This window comes from Accipiter gentilis, chromosome 17 (genome assembly GCF_929443795.1).
Source record: "Accipiter gentilis chromosome 17, bAccGen1.1, whole genome shotgun sequence".
In the NCBI taxonomy this organism is placed as follows: domain Eukaryota; kingdom Metazoa; phylum Chordata; class Aves; order Accipitriformes; family Accipitridae; genus Astur; species Astur gentilis.
Window position 1 is genome coordinate 21,564,798 of NC_064896.1, and position 18,833 is coordinate 21,583,630.

Consider the following 18,833-nt stretch of genomic DNA (forward strand, 5'->3'; position numbering starts at 1 on the left):
CAGGAGATACAGAGCATCACTTAAGGGTGATCCCTTAATGGAAGTGATTACTTGCCTGTCATATAATTTCTCTGGGATTTTCCCATATTTTCCAGAACTGTAGTATGGTACCATAAAATTATTCTGCTAGATTAATTGAACTCACACTGGCGTTGGATTCAATATATTTTATTCAGATTTGCACTGAAGTATGTTTAAAGTATCAATGGATTGCCCATTCTAGTTAGAAGAAAACTCTCTGAAAAGAGTAAGTTGTAGAAAGTTATAATAATATTATCTTCTCCAAGGCAAAAGGCCAGAAAAAACTGGAGTTGTTCTGATCTCTTCCTACAAGCCCTTCCCCAGTGTTGATGTTGGAATACATTTTTATATACATTGTTTTGTAAACACTGGCAGAATAAAAAATAAATATGCTAATCTAAATATTACATAATTTATGTCTTTTAAACTTCAGAAACAAAATCTTATTCAATATGTCTTAATTTGTTTGTATTAATAAGGAAATTCTCAGCTCTCTACAATGTGTGCAGGAGCTGCTTCAGCGAATAACCCAAACGAATGTTAGAATGGAAAGTGAATTAAATGCACTGAAAGAAGAATATCAGGTCAGATCTTTCTTCATTAGACAAGCTGCTACTATCTGTTATGTATTTTTTAAGTCCGGGGCTGTTAAAGACATCTGTATGCTTTTCAGAACTTTTGACCTCACTTCCATTGCTCCCTCAGCTCCTTAACTGTCAGCATGAACCTTGAAGAGCAGTCTATGGTTTCCCTCTTTTAGTTCTGTCCCTAAAGTAAATCATGGTTGCCATTCTTATTAGCCATTTCTGGCAGATAAAACCAGAACATATTGGGGGTTGCTTTCAAGTATTTTGAAATCTAATTATTTTCTGACTTTTGTTTCTTATAATTTTCATGTAGGTACAAATTTCATTTTTGGAAAAGACTTAAAATTTCAGATCTTCATGGCCAGAGCTTGTCCCCAGTTTTATTAGACCAGAGGGCCTAAGAAAAAGCATACCCTTAGATATTTCTTGCTGTGTTGTCTGTTGTCATATTTATGCTAGAGGTAGTAAGTAGTCACACTGGAGAGTGTGGAGTTGCAGCATTCCTCAGTTCTTCTTTGAGCATGTCAAAGTGGCTCAGAACAGTTTAGATTCTAAATTACACTAGCAGTCAGATTGGCCCACAGTGCACTAAAGATTAAGGTCATATCTGCTCTGGTCAGATGTGCCATGCAGAGTTCAGGTACAACCATTAATCGGACTATTAATAATTATTATCTACTATTTGTCCATACATAACCACAACTACTCCATTCTTTGCTTGGCCTGTGAGGCCAAGGTTTTGAACTAGGATCTCCGTTAATATAAAATTAAACTTCCTGTGTGCATGTATACTTTTGCTTCTAAGTAAATGCTTCTATGCTAAATTGAAATTAGATTCATTTCACATAAGCCTTTACTTTGTCTTTTAATAGATGTAAGCAGTTTGCTTTCTGCCACAATATAAATATATGAATTTTGCATTTTGATGAAACAAGGATAAAGATGAGTTATGGTCTCCATTAGAAACTAGCTAAAATTTTACTAGGAATTAAAGTACCTGCTTTGTAGTACTGGATAAAGCTGTAGGGACTGGAAAAGGAAGACAAGTCACTGATTTCGGATGTTTAGGTTCCTGTGTTTATATTAGTCTAGTGTTGGATTTTCATGACTTAAAATTCTTTGATCTCAGAGTGTTCCAGAACCAAGAAGACATGCTTCTCAACCTAGAGAACAGTCCCACATCTAGATATTTTAATAGATGTGGTTTTTTGTAAACCCAACAAATACATGCATAAAATGCAGCAATTCCTTTAAACAGCATGATGTAAATACAATGCTATATTAAAAGTGAATGTCACGTGTTCTTGTTCTTTCCATATGAACTCATGGTGTTATTTTGATTTGTCAGAAATGTCTCTCTTTCTGTTTAAACAGTAGTTATAAAATATTGTTGCATTATATAGCTACTCATTTGGCTGACAGTTTGATACAATTAGGGTATATTCCAGGGGATGAGACAATGTTAACTGCTTATTTTGTGGTTTTATTTTTTTAAAGCAACAACTGGAACTTATAAAATAGGGAGCTGAATATATAACTTGAAGGGTCTACTCACTTTCCTGCCAATTTGAGAGCTATTACTCTCATCTTTATTGATTCTAGAACCACAATATGATGAATGGGGTCTGAAGGTTATGTATTATTCTTATGCTCTTACACCCCTGTCGAATTTGTGGACCTTGCTCATCAACAAAAAGAGTTTCTTCAGAATAATAGAAAAATAGAAGGAGTGACTGTACAGACCCATGGAAATATTTTTATTCTTATACTCACAAAAAATTACTGCTTATTTTGGGGCTTGAGATGACAGAATACTTAAATTGCAAGGTAGCATTCAAGAAGGATCATACTGTCCTTTCTCATGCTGTCTGTGCATACTTGCTGCTAGGATACCAATGTTCTTATGAGTTCAGAAAAATAAGTTGTAATTCTTTAACAGATGACAGAATACTTGAGAATGCAAGGAATTCAGGTATTCCCTTCTCTGTACTATTGGCTTTAACATATGATCAGTTCTATTCATATGCTGCTCCTGGTATTTTCCCCTAAGAGCTATGCTGTGAATAAGTATTACATTCCATCTCTGAGGAGGCTGCATTTGAGATGCAAGTAAAAGCATCCTAGGAGTTAGAGCAGGATTATCAAAGACAAGAAGTCTTGGGCTCCTAGTTTATAGAACTGGATGAAAGGCGTTACATTAGAGTGCAATTATTCAGACAATGTATTGTTGAATTGTCTCATCTTTTTAATTATATAATCTGTCAGAGAAGATCCATTATATTCTTATGCACAACTTTTTCCATGTGTATAAAAATGCAAGGTAGTCTGAATTTTCCTAGTGTTACTACCTGTAAAATAGATTTGTATTAATAGTGTAGCTAAATTAACAGAGGCATTTAAAAAGTAATGCTAAGTGAATCCAGAAGCAGACTCATTTTTAGTAAAATGAGTAAAATGTAAAATGGAATTGCTTTGGAGTTGCCTCCATAACAACATTTTTCAAGTGGACTTACAAAGAAGCTCAGCAGAGTGATAAAGAAGTAGTTGGTCATATCGCTACATGCATTAAAGTTATATTTACATTATCAAATGTATTTGTGTCATCTATATATTAGATAATGGATGCAGTAAGTCCTTTATCTTCCATATTGTTTGCTGTAAAAATGTGATAGAATAAAAATTCCAACAGTACCTGAGATGTGTGTGAAGTTGATTCACACAAGACTGTTTTTAATTTAGCAGAGTAAAGCTGAAAGAGTTAACCCAAAAAAGTTGCGAGTACTATTACGATAGTATAGAACTTAGTATTACTGTTATTTTAATGCACTTCTATTCTATTTCAATGATCTAATAAAAATAAAGTATAATCAGACTTATACTTCATATTCCAGTAGATATGTTTTAGATTTTAACGTTTATATAGTTTGTAAGATAGGCTAATAAACGATTTAGGATAGAAAAACTGATCAGAAAAATAAAAATATTTTCTCTGAGTATACAGTCATTTTTACTTGAAGTACAATGGATCCAGATTGTGCTACATTTCATATTTCTCATCTCTGGACTTCATATTACTTTTTCAGCACATTAAAACTTATGCAGTGAAACTGAATAATGGCAAGTGTTTTTATACCCTTTTATAGCCATTTCTTTTTTCATAACCTCCCCCTGTTTCCTGTTAGCTAAACTATAAGCACCTTTCTGTTAATTTATGAAAATTATTGTTGAGATAGCACATTATCACTGATCTGTATGGCACTTCCAGCATGTTAGAAGCAAAGGTCCAAGCAACATAAAACACATCAAAATTCATTAATGTGGTATTGATTATTTTTTGGATAATTAATTTTATTGCAGACCCTTGAAAGAGATAATGAGCTGCAAAGGGAGAAGGCAAAGGAAAATGAAGAAAAGTTCCTTAATCTTCAGAATGAGCATGAGAAAGCACTAAGAACTTGGAAAAAAGATGTAGGTTTATTAAATTAAATGTTAGAGTATTAAAAGGTTTTTGAAATAGTCATCAAGCATTTCAGGTAATTCCTAAAAGCCAAGAAAATATTGCAGAAATAATGCAATAAAAACAACCAATTTCTTTTCCAGTAATGCAGACTCTTCTAGAAATTAATATTTTTAAAAGGTAGATTTAGGAGAAATATTGACTTCTGTGCTCTAAAAGGTCAGTCCACTTCCTGCAGTTCTGTAAAGCAAGAGCCAGGGTATTAGGTGTTACCTTGAATTAAGCACTTAAATATTCCATAATTACACACTTGCCATTACTGAGACATGGAAGCTGATATAGTTTTTAATTTACATTGAATTTTATGTATTTTTCAGGAAATTTTCTATTTTTTTACACAACTTATTCAGAGAATACCAGCATTTCTAGGCTGCACTCTTGTACCCTGAAAAAAACTATCAGTAAACTGTCATATGGTAAAAAAAATGAATGTAAACCCACATAGACTGAGATGACACAGACTGAAGGTACTTCTGAAGGGTCGTATGCCCAGAAAAAAGAAAAAGCAACCTCTAACTGAATCAGGTAGAGATACTGAAGGCCTGCATTAAAGCAGAGATCCTGATTTGACAGAAATTATTCAATGTGGACTGTGGAGTGGAAGGGGATAAGAAAAGGTAAAAACTTGTATGTCCTCTCAGTGAATTCACCTCCATGTACATCCACTAATTTCTCTTCAGTATTTGCTGTTCTTTTTACTACTGCATTACTTTTAAAGAATACTTCAGTAATTATTTAATCCAAAATAATTAGCAAAATATTGTAGCTGTAAAAATTGTCTGCAATAATAAATGCATGTTTACAAGTAAGAAAGATTAATACTTCTTCAATAAGACATGATCTGTTTAGTGTGGGGAACCCAGACTCTAAGCAGCATTTGTTTAATAGTCTGTCTTTTTTATTTCTACGTAATCGGCACCTACTGCCAGAAAGCTTTTGAAATTGGTAGATTGATCCTCAGGGAGGCTGTGGGGAAATAATGCAAAGTTGTCCTTGTAATACTGTTGTCTAAGGCTAATTCTTTGAGTGCAGCTACTATGGAGATGACTGCAATCATGAGACTACAGACGAGCTGAACTGTTCTGATGCTCAGTGCTCTGACAAGATTGGATCTCCCTGATTCCTAGAGAGTCTTATACCAGAGCTTCCTATGTAGACATGGGAATTGGCCCTGCTCATTTCTCAGGAATGTTTGCAATATTTGTTTAGAAGATAATTCCGCACACCCCCCCTCCATATTTCTGCTGTGGCTAACCTAACTAGAAATTTGGTCTCTTGATATCTTAAAGTATAGCATCATCATGGATAATGTTAACATTATACACTGCTTTGCAAATATTTGTAAATTAAATGAAGGTATTTCTGTAAAATTGCCCTTCTGCTCTTTTTACAACTTGTATTTTTTACCATACTTTTTATTCTAAATACAAAGATTTGCTACATATTCACTGAAGAAGCATTGGATACTTGAGGCTAGTTATAGAAGTAAAGTGCCAAGCAAATTATTTGCTGTTGTAGTTTCTTGACAGCATAGGTAGAGAATGAATGTTGACTAGCATGTTTATCTTTGAGCCAAAAAAGGAAGAAAGCTACAAATACAAATCTCACTTGAGCATTGCTACTTGCAATGCAAATGCTGAAAAAACAATTAATAAAAGTTATCATCTGTAATGGAAATGCGGTTAAAATTTTGGTTTGAATGAAAGAGTTCAAAATTATCTTACTTTGTACAAAGGAATTCCTTAGTATCTATACTTTCTTTTAAGGATTTACTTTAATTTGCTAAGCCGTTGATACCCCTGTAAAATACCATTTTATACATTTGAACATGCAGTAAAGATCTGTGTTTCTGTGCTCTGTGTACCCTCAATTATTATAGGAGGAAAACATGAGAAGAGAAATAGACACTATTAAAAATGAGCTGAATTCCCTTAAAGGAGTTCATAGACATCTTGAAGATTATCATCCTCCTCAGGGAAATCAGCATTCTGAGCAAGTGGAAAATTTGCAGGTAAGTGTCTCTAATAACTGCAGTACTTTCCATTTCTTGTAAAAAATACTAGAGAATGAGAGACATGACAGTTTTTCTAACCTGGCTGTCATGTCCACTGATCTTCCTTTGACACTGCTAAACCTAAAAATTTATCTAATGTAATCAATGATCTAAGATCCCATTAAAACTCACTATACCCAGAAAATGTTCCCCTTTCATCCAGAGGGATGCTTATATCATAGAAACTTGAGATGTTACCTCATTGATAAATTTATACATAACAGATAGCAGTTATCTTAATCTATCTTTACTAAACCTTATTTCACAAACATATTTTTTATGGGTGTTTCTCAAATACTGTGGCAGACTGATTGAATTCATATGTATATAAGTTCCCTGGAAGTGTGGAAGTACATCCACTTCTACTCAGAGGAATAATTTCAGCCTCTGTAACATGGGACAGATCAGAAGATTTGTTTTATCAACATACAGATTATCTAAGTTTTTCAGTTTTAGTTTAAAAAAACCCCAGCCTTTATTTCACTTAGCATGTTTAAGAATCATTAAATGCATAGCAAGCTCAACAAGTAATGAATGCAGGAGGTAAAAGACTGTTTTATGCAGTGCAGGTTGAACTAGAGTTGAGCTTGCAGTGCTGGGTGAACCAAATCCACATTCAGCTCTATATTCAGAGCACGTATGAGAAGTCAACAAGTGGTTAAGCATATAAAGATGGCCTTTCAGAGCAAAAGGAAGCCCTGCAGCTATGGTTATCCCTTACTTATACTGGATTGCAAATTTATATTCCAGTCTCATATAAGATTGAAAAAATGGGAAGAGTCATAAGCCATAAGAAAAACTTTGCCTGCACACTGAGTGTAGTCTGTTGTTGAGTATTGGTTATGTCAGTTTTTCCACTAGTTTTTACATCCAAATAACGACTTATCCTTCAAAGAAGGGAAAACTTATTTTGCATATATATGATTTTGCTTTCAGTGTTAGGAAAATAGGAAGACACTAGGACTGTAAAGACAGATTATTTTTTTAGAACTAGTCTATGAATTGTCAGTAAAATGACAAACTGTAATAATATTTTAGAATTTGGAAGAACTTAAAATCATTTTCTTCATAATGCATATATGTATGTTTATAGCTCACATACATATACACCCATACATGAATATACACACATACATACCTGCTGGTATGCACTTAATAACGCAATGTAAGTTAGACTTGAAATGAGTGCTCATCGTGCCAAAGCTGTATGAATTCTACAAGGTATAATGCAAATTGTGTAAGTTTTAAAAATCATTGTTTCTTCTGAATGAAAATGAAATATGAATTATGTTGCTGTGGTTTAATCCCAGACAGCAACTAAGAACCACACAACCACTCACTCACCTCCCTCACAGTGGGATGGGGGCGAGAATCAGAAGGGTAAAGTGGGAAAACTCATGGGCTGAGATAAAGACAGTTTAAAAGGGAAAGCAAAAGCTGCGCACACATGCAAAGCAAAACAAGGAATTCATTCACCACTTCCCATGGGCAGGCCGGTGTTCAGCCATCTCCAGGACAGCAGGGCTCCATCACGCCTAACCATTACTTGGGAAGACAAAACGCCATCACTCCGAATGGTCCCCCCTGTCCCCCTTTCCACAGCTTTAAATATTGGGCTTTTTTTGGTGGAGTTTTATTAGGGTGTGTGTTCACTATTCAGCTCCTAGTTTTCACAGAACTTTATTGACTGCAGTTTTCAAAACCAAAGATGAATACAGCTACAGTAGTAGACCAGTGACTCTAAAGTTTTCAGTAGATTCAGGCTTCTTCTGTTGTAATTTCACTCAAGTTCAGGTTAAAAAGCCATCTGGGAGGGTGTGCTGGTTTTGGCTGGGATAGAGTTAATTTTCTTCATAGTAGCTAGTACGGGGCTATGTTTTGGATTTGTGGTGAAAATGAAAACTACTGTGGTGCTTAGTTGCCAGCTGGGGTTAAACCACGACAGAGGGAATGAGGAAATGACTGACAGGAATTGCAAATTCATAAGCCTTATTTGCCCATAAAAATCCTAGGTGGTTTGTTTGTGGAGGGGGAGTTAGTATGTGTGTGTATGCACATGTGTTTGAGTGTAAATAGCCATCACGCATGTTTTTTTCACATGTAATTACTGAGCAGGTCACTGATTTAGCCAGACAGAGGGAGTGATCCGGTCAGCACATGTACAACACATATTCCTTCTTCTGAGAAATTCTGTCAATCTGTGTAACTTTTCTCTGTGGACTGTAATATAGCAGGATCTAATTTATTTCCTACTCTTCTTGGCTATTAGTCTGCTTTCTTCTCCATTTACATTAACTTTGTATACTTCAGGTGAATGGTCTTTGTTTTCCATCAGAATTGTAAAAATAATTTAAAATCTAAGTCCTGAACTTTAAATCTAATCAGTGACTGTAGTAAATTATTAAAATATGTATAATCTTTTGTTCCTTCTTATGCTAGAGTGGTCAGAAACACTCAAAAGACACTGAAATACAGGCTATTCAGAAAGAAAATGAGTGTATGCCATCTATAGTAAGAAAAGACAGTAATTCTGGACGTGAAGAACAAACTGAAGTAGAAAACACAATGGACTACTCTTTAAGCATTGAGGAATTACACATTGAAGAAAGTAATAACATTACATGAATAATAGAGATAAGTAGTATTGTTGAAGAAAGGATAAATGTTTACAGATACAGTATATGACAAGAGAATGCTTGAACCCTGAATTAGTACAAAAACATCTAACAACAGTAAAATTCTTTCTATCAGCAGTGCTAATCTATGATAAATTCATAAAGCTCTGAATGAAAGCACAATACCTCAGCGGCTGCCCTGGCCCATTAAGTAAGATCCATGCACTCAAGGTGTTGCAATACTCTTTCTGCATGCCGGTTCAAGAAGTGAGTAGGGGTTAGGAAGAACTATAACGTGTATGGAAGTGTTTGGAAGCAAAACTAAGGCCTTTCCCTTTCCCCTAAAACAATGAAAAAAGGCAGAAAGAGAGTGATTTCACTTCAGAGGTCAATGAAGGTCTGTTCGTGTGGATAATCATAATACTTTTCTATACAAAGCACTTTGTAACTCCAGTAAGTAATTTTTTTTAAGCCACCTGAACAAAATGTACTTGGTCTCTAACACTTGGTCTCTAAAATGTAGCAAAGATAAGTGGAAATTTAAAAGCTTATTAACTGCAAAGTGACTGCTTTAAAGGATCAGTGCTCACAACCTTTGAGTGTATTTTTCAGAAAACACCTTTCTGGTATTGAAATGCTTGTTATTCCTCACTGGTCCACTACCATCAAGTCATAGCATATTCCTTTTGGTATGAACATAGTCCTTCAAACAGTTTTTTTGGTTTTGTTTTCCATTTAGCTAAAAACGTCACTTTCAAAAATAAAGACAAATACAGTTGCAGTAGTAACCAGTGGCTTAAACTTTATGTAGACACACAATGGTTGATTAAGTATGTGTTACAATTTCATAATGAAGACCTCTTTCAATAATAAGGCTGACAGATACCAGTTGGGAAATATTTCAACTATAAGCCATATCTAAAAATCTGTTAATATATTTTGCAAGTTACCGTAATGCAATACTTACCTTCAGTAACTTTTTGATAGACTTGTGTGTGTAATGTAAGTTAAGAAAAATCAGTATTGATACTAATCTTGAGTTGATCTCTTCGGAAATTTTAAACTGTAAAAATAAAGCATTACTTAACATCTGGGTTATCTATCACTAACTAGAGAATACACTTACTCTAACAGATTTACAAGTTCTTGAAAACAGTTTTAAGGATGAAATTAATGTTGCTAGCCCTTATGCAGAAAAGCAAAGGGAGGCTTCTCCCAGGAATACCCTCTGCACAGATACTGATTTAATTACCCAAGGACAGACCTCAGAAATACATGTCACCGAGTGCAAAGAAGCAGAAAATCTAGAAGCAACACATGGAATGTTACTGGATGAAAACAATGCAAATTTAGAACAAAAGCTACAGGCCAGCACTGAGCTATTGGCAGCATGCCACACACAAACAAGAAAGAATTTTCTAGACAGTACTGACACTGTAGGTGCCTACAAGAAAAATGGAAGTCAGGAGACAGACTCTAACAAGCAAGAATCGGGCAATACTACAGATGAATCCAGTTGTACTAAGGCAGATAAAAAATCAAATACCATACAACACAACAAAAGTGTCCTTACACCTGAAGCACCCAAAACCGAGGCTGAAGCAGTTCTTTGCACTGAGAAGAATGCTGTGCATGAGAGAAGTACAGATAATCATCAAGCTAAGGAATCAAGTTTTGCTGTCCTATCTTATATTAAAGAAAATTCTCAAACAGAATACCAAAAATGTAGCTTGCTGGACAGTCACAATTATGTAGGCAATGGAGTACATAAAACAGAAGAAAACTTGTTAAATCTGAGTGGTTTACATGGAGACACACTTCCTTTTAAACAGACACACATAGATGCTGAGGACAGAAATTATGATCCCAATGCCAGAAACATAAACAGAAATGGTGCACTGAGGAGTACTGGTGTTCTAGCAACTGATGCTCCAAATCTACTAACCATTTATTGTAATAATGCAAGCAGTGATGATGCCACAAAAGAACACAGTGATAATATGTCTCTCTTGGATGCTACTTTCAATTTATGTCCCCCCAAAATAGAAAGAGGAATAAATGTGGATGACATGCACAGCAAGCAACCTGAACAAGACAGTACTGAACAAACAGGGAATGCTACAAATTCATGTACTTTGAACACTGAAGCCATGTGTCCAGTGAAGGCTGATGGTCTTGAAATAATTGTTAATAAAAAAACCCCAACAGTTAGAATTAGTACAGATAAACTAATTCCATGTAAAACAATTAATGATGATATTCAGGTACACTCCATCAAAAACAGACATTCCCTGGAGATTAATAATTCAACAAATAACACACTGCTAAAAGAGAAAGAAGACTCACTGACTAGTACAGTTCCAGGAAGGAAGTTTGCTGAGGGTCACCTGAAAGAATCATGCTCTTTACCCATGAGAACATCTGGAAATTTAGTAAACATAAGTGGAAGGTCATCCTTTGATCTTTCAACCTCAGATAAAAAAGCTGAGAAAACTCCAGTATACTTAAATTTTTTAGACCTCAGTTTTTGTTCAAGAGTAAATCAAATGAGAGGTCAAGCTACATGGACTTCAGCTTCCAAGAAACCTTCCCTTTTGAAAGAGAAGCTACCATGCTTGGTGGAAAACACAAAGGTTATTTCAAAAACACAGTGCCAAAATTTTAGTCACAATGCTGACAGAAGAGAAACAGGACTAGGTAAGAAAAATAAGCATTCATGTTTTGAAGCATGTACTGAATATACTTAGAAAAATTATCAGAATGTGAAATTTCTGCATCTAAGTTTAGTGTAGCGTAAGAAAAATGTAAACCTTCTGATGTTTTAGTTATGTGGCAAAAAAAAATTGAAAGATGAAATTTCTCTGTTAATTTATAGTATAAATGCAACTAAATGGCTTTTGTTTGCTCAATTATCTGATTAAATAAACTTTTTCTCATATTTCCCTTTGTGAAAGAAAAGCAGTGCAATGACAAACTGAATTTTTATAGGCATTTCTAACCCCACTGTAAAGCATACTCTACCAGGGCTCTGCATGTATCTGAAAAGCACTGAGTAGCTTTGGGAAAATATTCAGTGCCTTTGTTTTGCATAAAAATTAGGGTAGTTTTTTTAACCAGTAGATGGTTATTTGAATGGGGCTTAGAGAAAGTTTACTTTTTTATTTTATTGTATATCTTTGATTCAGATGGACACTTAAAACCATGTGTCAAGTGTGTGAAAGGAGTTTATATTCTTTGAAGCTCTCGAAAACACTTAGCTGTTAAGAGTGCTCAAGGAGCTTCTTCATCTCCTGCTGTAGGCACTTGCTGATTATTTGCTAAGCAATATATTGCATATGCAAAACAGTAAATATGAACTTTATTCCACGTTTCTAAGTCATTACTGAAATGTGGAAAAACTGTATTTTAGGTTTGTTTTGCAGTAAAAATAGCTGCTAGATTACCCCTTATTTATTTGCTAGAAGTGCTGTTTCTAAACTCAATCTTTTACCAGAGTAATAAAAGTATCATCTCTGTTTCCACAGTAAACTGACTCCATATGCTTACAGATGTTCCTCTACTTCACAGTAACTGGACAGAGTAAAAGATAGTATGAGTGGTGCCTGCCTTTCTCAAAATAAAGCTTGCATGTGGATTCTACTCTTAATGCCTGCTGTAAACTTAAAAAAGCAGATGAACTCCTAGGCTCCAGAAGAAATGAAAGCCCGGCTTTTGTAGAAAATGGAGCTTTGAGTGCTTAGATGTCTCTCAAAAGAACTAGATCCACAATAAAGGGTGTTTGTGTCTATTTGAGGTTTTGTTGATATAGTGTTTTGAGCTTTGCCCCTTGAATGTACAAAGACCAGAATGGACTCCCATCCCTTAGTTTTGCAGCCAGGGGCAGCAAGACAGAAAACCAGCAGTCTGGTTTCTTTATATTGTTCTGGTATTATGAATTTAGGTTTATAAGTAATTTCATTTCTGTACTTGGTCTCTTGCCTATGTATATTTGTATATAGGCACATAATTTTTTGAATTTCAGTGTTGGAAAAGTCTTTGTCCCTGAAATGATAGGGGTGGTTACAAGATGGCAGAATCCTGATCTCAGATGGTACATTATTTCTTTTAATAATGTGAATTTGATACCCATTTCAAGAAAATGAATGCATAGTTATGTGAAATTCTGCATGCATCTTTTCTGTAAGCACAGACAGCACTGTCTGAAGTTCTTCTATGTGTTCCTCCTTCTTTTCTTGTCAGAAACCTTTCTGTATGCAACGTACTGTAATTCCAAGAAGTGACTCCGAGATGTTCATCCAAAGGAGGTGGTAGAGATTTTAATCTAACTCATAGTTCCCCAAATGAGTTGTCTAGTGACTAGTACAGACACCAGACCTCTTGAATTCTAGCAAAATTTCACAGCAATGATCTTGGTCTGGGTCCTAATGTGCCTCTTAACTCTCATCATACTGCCTAATTTAGATAGGTCCCTACTTCAGCTTGCTGACCTCTCTGAATCCTGCACCTCTTTGGAGACTAGAGAACTTACTGTCAGGGCACCTGAGAGTCATTGTGGTACTCAGCACTGCAACTTCCAAGATTTATTGTGGCTGGGTTTGGTTTTGGTTTGGTTTTGGATATTTTACCAAATTGCAAACCTGGAGTGCAATCCATGTGGACAGTGTCCCCCAACTTTATTTATTTTACTTACTGAAGCACACAGTTTTGCCATATGGGAGACCTAGAGGTGAAGAGCACTGGTGAAAGAGTTTAATACGCCTTTCTGAGGGAATTCCTTTTACTGCCTAACCACAATGCAATTTACTATACAACTCTGGTTCCCAGAGAGCAGCCACTACACATCAGTAAATGGAGGAATGAACTGGCAACAGGCAAGATCTTCCTAGCGAATTCTTAAAAAGAAAACAAATACAAACTCATAACCATTTTCCTCTTCCTCCCAAGAGAAAATGACAGTATTCTTAATTAACTGGTACTATCCATGAGGTAACATGTATTTTCATAGCAAACAAAGATTTTACTATTGTAGCAGTCATCGACAGGCATCTCTCTAGTGACAAAAGAGCTACTGTTTGCATTATGAGTAATTGTGAAGGTACACCCAAGTTTTGATCTTACAAGAAACTTGACAGTGGTTTCAGTGGAGTCTACTAGCAGTGCATAAAGCCACTGCAGGATTGGAGCCTTATACTCCCAAGTAATCTACTTATTTGCTCTTCCTACCTTTAGGAGATAGCTATAGCCTGATTTCCTGAAATATTAGGTATAGCCATTTACAAAAATACTCTTTATTTAAAATGTTCATTGTTTGTCTAAAAGCCTTTGTATTTAGAATGTCTTTTTTATTACAAGTCACCCTGGAACATGATGTCAGGATGGCAATAATTACATATTTTATTATCATTATCAGAAGGTGAGTCTTAAAGTAATACTGTTTGGAAAAAATATATTCAGTTAGAATATTCAGAATACATAAGTTTTCTATAAATCACAATTTTAATTTGTCATTAACTTAGTATGTGAAAATGATATAAAACATTTTTAATCAGAGTAGAAACATACCTCATCTTTAGGGATAAAATAGATGCAGAAGTATGTGAAAGAAAAAAATTAAGAAGGAAAAGCCTATAACAGAGATTCAGTGATTTAAAACAAAAATATTTGATTTTTTAAGATCAGCAGTAAACCAGAAGTTTAGTTACTTTACAATTAGTGCCTAGAGACTAAATTGTGTTGTTACCATTTCCTTTTTGTCAATCAGGTTCTACCAGTTTTAACAGAGCTGCCAACGCTTTGAATACCTCTAGTATCCACCAAGACCCCCAGGGAGACCCTAGTGAAGAATGGAATGCTATAGCAAAGACTTTTTATGATTCTTCTTTTCCCACAGAACATGTAAGTCAATTAAAAATATTGCGGACCAGACCTCAGTGAGCTAATTCCACAGATATTTGTACAACTGTACGCATCTGGATACTTTAAGACTGAGTCAATCTCCAAAATAATATCAAAAGGGCAACAAGGCACCATTTTTCACAATTAAGGTTGATAGAAAGCAGCAGGAAAAAGTCACAGCATATGAATCAAACAGATGCTAACCAGTCTGTTTGGAAGGGGAGGAAGAGGGTAGCTCATTGTGTACCCTAATAAAAATCATCACCTACAGTAAAAGTAGAAGTTAAAAGGAAAAAAAAACGGGGAAAGAAAAAGTAGTATGTAAACGTATAAAAACTTTGTTTGCTTTATTACCTGATGGGAACATGTTATTTAAAAGGATCTGTGAAGGACTCTATGAATTAGAGCCTAGCTGTTTATTCTATACTGTAGTTATATGATGACATATTTAGAGTTATCTTATTATTTAGTAGGATGACATTACACAAATGTGTAAAAGCAGAGAATCAAAAAGAAACCTATTGTTTCCCTGTAAGACAACTTTGTTCAGGATAACACTAGCAATGGCTCATACTGCATTTTTAGATGTATGTTAAACTGGAGCTTGAACAGCTATAACTACTGTTATTAGGATTTGACCTAATGCTAAACATATTATTCAAAACTGATACAATAATTTACAACTGCAGTTGACCTTCCTTTTTAGAAGAGGTTCTAGAGGTATTTCTCAGGTAGTAATGGCTAGTAGTGGTAGTTCTTTGGATGAGGTTTGAGGTCAGGGTGTATAGTGTTTTCAAGTGACCAAACTGGCTGACTGCAATGGACTTATATCAGCTCTCAATGCCATTAGCATGCACGTTCTCTGAAATTCAGAAGTGAAGAGTGATGTTTTAAATTACTCACCTTTCCTAACATGACTTTACTTGGGAATGACAGTGAGATGGGTTTTTCACCTAACATAGTGGTGGTATTTACTGAGTCTCTCTTGCTTTTTCTCACTGAGATGGAGCCAGGAATTGAGTGAACTAAAATACCTGATCTACAGCTAATACAAAGCTGTATTTCATTATCTGACTGTAGTTACATCTACTTTGTCACCTCCAAACTAAAGCTCCTTATGTGCTGGCTCAATAAAAGCTGAGATGGACAAGAACAGAGTGCCTTGCTGGTTTCACCTCAGATCATTTTCCAAATACTTAACCTATGAAATCTCAGCCTGGGAGATTGCAGACCACTCCCTTCTGTGCTGGTGTCATTCTAATACCTTCTGTCCTCAGATTTGTCATTTTTATGACCAATATGAAAAAGCTGTTGGGAGATTAAGAATAGGCTCAGCAGTCTTTTCTGCTGCTCAGTTTATTTGTTTTGGCTAACGTGTGAATACAACTAGAGCAGACTTACACCTTCTACAATTTGGGCAATTTCACTCAACCAAAGTACAGTACTCTAAAAAGCGATAAAAATTAAAAATAAATGCTACAGGTGCACTTAAAATTCTAGTAAAAATATGAAGAACTGTTTTAAACATTAGTCTGTACATGCCTGAGTACCAAGGTAAGGATCAATAAGCACCCTCAACTCAGTTTAAACAGAAGTCCCTAACTGTGCAGTCATACTATTCAGCAATGAATGTTTTTTACACATGTCCCATAGGCTGCCATATACTCAGTGCTGGCAGTAAGACACATGTTTTACTTGCATTTTATTGTGAAAATGCTGAGGCCTTTTAGTTTGACAGCCCTTTTTTTTTAAAAAAAAAAAAGCTTTATTCTAAACCCACTGTCACAGAACTGTATTAAAATGCTATATATATTACCTAACTGCAATTACTTCTCCAAAGAGGTCTAAATGCTTGTTGCCTTCAGTAAAATCCAAGTAACATGACATGGCTTTACTTTACTGGAAAATTTCACTTTCACATGTGGAAGACCAAAATGAAAGTTTTTCTCTTGGATTGTTAGTAGAGGACAGGTTCAGCCCTATGTCCTATTCTACAGAGACTTTGACTAATGGCTTGCAATGAATTATGATCGGTTTCTTTCTGAGGCCTTGAGAACGAGCATGGGAGGGTGTATGCATATGGCCACTAGCATTAACAGGCTGAAAATTTTATTGCTGAAATGAGGAAGTTACTTCCTCATTGAAATGGAGAGGACAGTCATTATTGACCTGAAGTATCGGTACCTTCAGCTGCATGGCAGTAATGTTGTTACAGATGCAATAGTCTAAATGAACAATTTGCATGAAGTTTATTGTTCATATTTCAAACTTCAAGAAATGCTTGCGCACTGGGGAAGGAAAGTTTTGGCACAAAATTCATGTGCTAAAATAAAGGCAGGCCTGATAAAGACCTGGTGGCTTACAGTTGGTTGGGGCATAGTTGCCTAATATTTAAAAATAATTAAACAGAGGGGGAAGGCCTCATCTTGCAATCCCTGTAAAAGAATTACCCTAGCATGCAACCAAAGTATTAGATGGCACGTTATAGATCCCCAAGAACCACTGCAGCACTGGCTCTGTGTAACATGGCTTTGTTGTACACTTGTGCTCAGGGAGGTGGCTGGTGCTGCATGCTAGTCTCCACAAGAGAAAGCCACACAAGGTTGGATTACGAGTCAAGAACTCATCATTCAAGCAACAAACTGTTTCCCTACTGTGTTGCCATATGTGTTTGATTTGGATAGATATGAAGTATCTATGAAATGGTAATTAAAACTATTCAAAGAACCAAAAGATCTTTAACATAAAAACCCCAACCTATTACAGACCTTGCATTAGTTAATGATGTTTGCTTTCTAATCTATACAGCAAAGCAGAGAGGGAGTTAATACTATAAACCTCCTGATTTGGGGTTTTGTTAATCAAATGCTTGCATAGCAATAGAAACGTCAATTGCAACATTAAACTGTTTAATTAAACTATTTATTTTGCTAATCTGCATTCTAGTACAAGGTTGTCTTTTTTTTTAATCATACTCTTCTGTACTAAGTCTTATGTTAAGGTTTGGTTTATCAAAGTGTATTTGTCATTACCAAGTTTTCTAAATTAAACCTAAAGTAAGCACTTCAAACTAACCATATTTTTTTCTAATTGACTTACCTTTCTGTTCACATTTCCTTGCTTGCTTAATGCTCAGCAAAATCCAACAATTTGAACCTTTATACATTAATTTCAGTGGATTATTAACTGCTAAGTTTGTATTCTGTCAGGTATTTGTTTGTATTCTGAAGGATTTACTGCTTTACAGCACGAGCAGAAGTCTTCTCACGTGACTGTAACTCCAGCAAGAAGTGAAAGTGCACTCAGAGATGAGGACAGCTGTTCTATTCATAACTCCATTATACAAAACCAAATAGAAGAAATTGAGAAATGCCTGGATTTAGAGAGACTTCATTCAGGAAGAAAAAGAAAATATGAAGAAGGCCAGTGAAGATCAGTGGCAGGAGATAAAAAGCCTGTCTTTCATGCACAGATAAACCACTTATGTAAAGGTATTCCTATAAAATATGATGTATGTGTGCTATGCTTTCAGGTTAAATACAGCGTATAAACCTTTTTTATGTTAAATAATGGTTACAATCCCTACTAGTAGCATTAGTTCTCTGTTTCTACAATCAAATCCAAGTTACTATGTGTTTTGCCCAAAGTTTAAAAGTTCACAAGTTAATGTTTTGATATCCACTAAGTAAAATTAAGCAATTACTTAACAGTACCCTTCTCCTGCTCCTCAGAAGTTTTGGCTGAAATACTTCAATTTGATCTCTCTGTCAGACTGCTTACTCAGTTTTCAAGCAAAATCAGCTGCAACTGTTTCAAAATCCAATGGTTTCTACAAACATTTAGAACAACTTACAGCAGTTCTAAGTGGCAGAAGAACAGGGAAATCTTCAGCTTATCTTCACTGACAAATTATTTAAATATAACTGTTGTAGTTGATTCTGTATCAATAAGGTCTCTTTCAACACTAAAGCATCAGGTATGAATTACAGAGATAAGGCAGCAGATCTTCCTTCATAAAGCTTCACTTCCAACTGGTTCACATTTTTCCTCCTTTTGGGTGTAAGGGAAATTTTCTCTTACTTTACAATTACTTGCACTATCATTTTTCTGATCTCCCTCCCTTCCTCCCCACCAACTCTTACAAA

General features: G+C 35.3%; 1 protein-coding gene across 1 annotated transcript in view; it reads left to right on the top strand.

Annotated features, from left to right (window-relative positions):
* The window catches only part of CCDC73 (coiled-coil domain containing 73), a 55,993-nt gene extending 37,174 nt beyond the window's left edge, over nt 1-18,819 (top strand). The window contains exons 11-17 of the mRNA XM_049820815.1: nt 501-605; nt 3,966-4,076; nt 6,005-6,136; nt 8,618-8,786; nt 9,928-11,490; nt 14,555-14,692; nt 17,898-18,819. Of these exons, the coding sequence (XP_049676772.1) occupies nt 501-605; nt 3,966-4,076; nt 6,005-6,136; nt 8,618-8,786; nt 9,928-11,490; nt 14,555-14,692; nt 17,898-18,118 (2,439 nt within the window). The 3' untranslated portion in view covers nt 18,119-18,819. The remainder of the gene's footprint in view (nt 1-500; nt 606-3,965; nt 4,077-6,004; nt 6,137-8,617; nt 8,787-9,927; nt 11,491-14,554; nt 14,693-17,897) is intronic.
* Nucleotides 18,820-18,833: the final 14 nt, after the last annotated feature.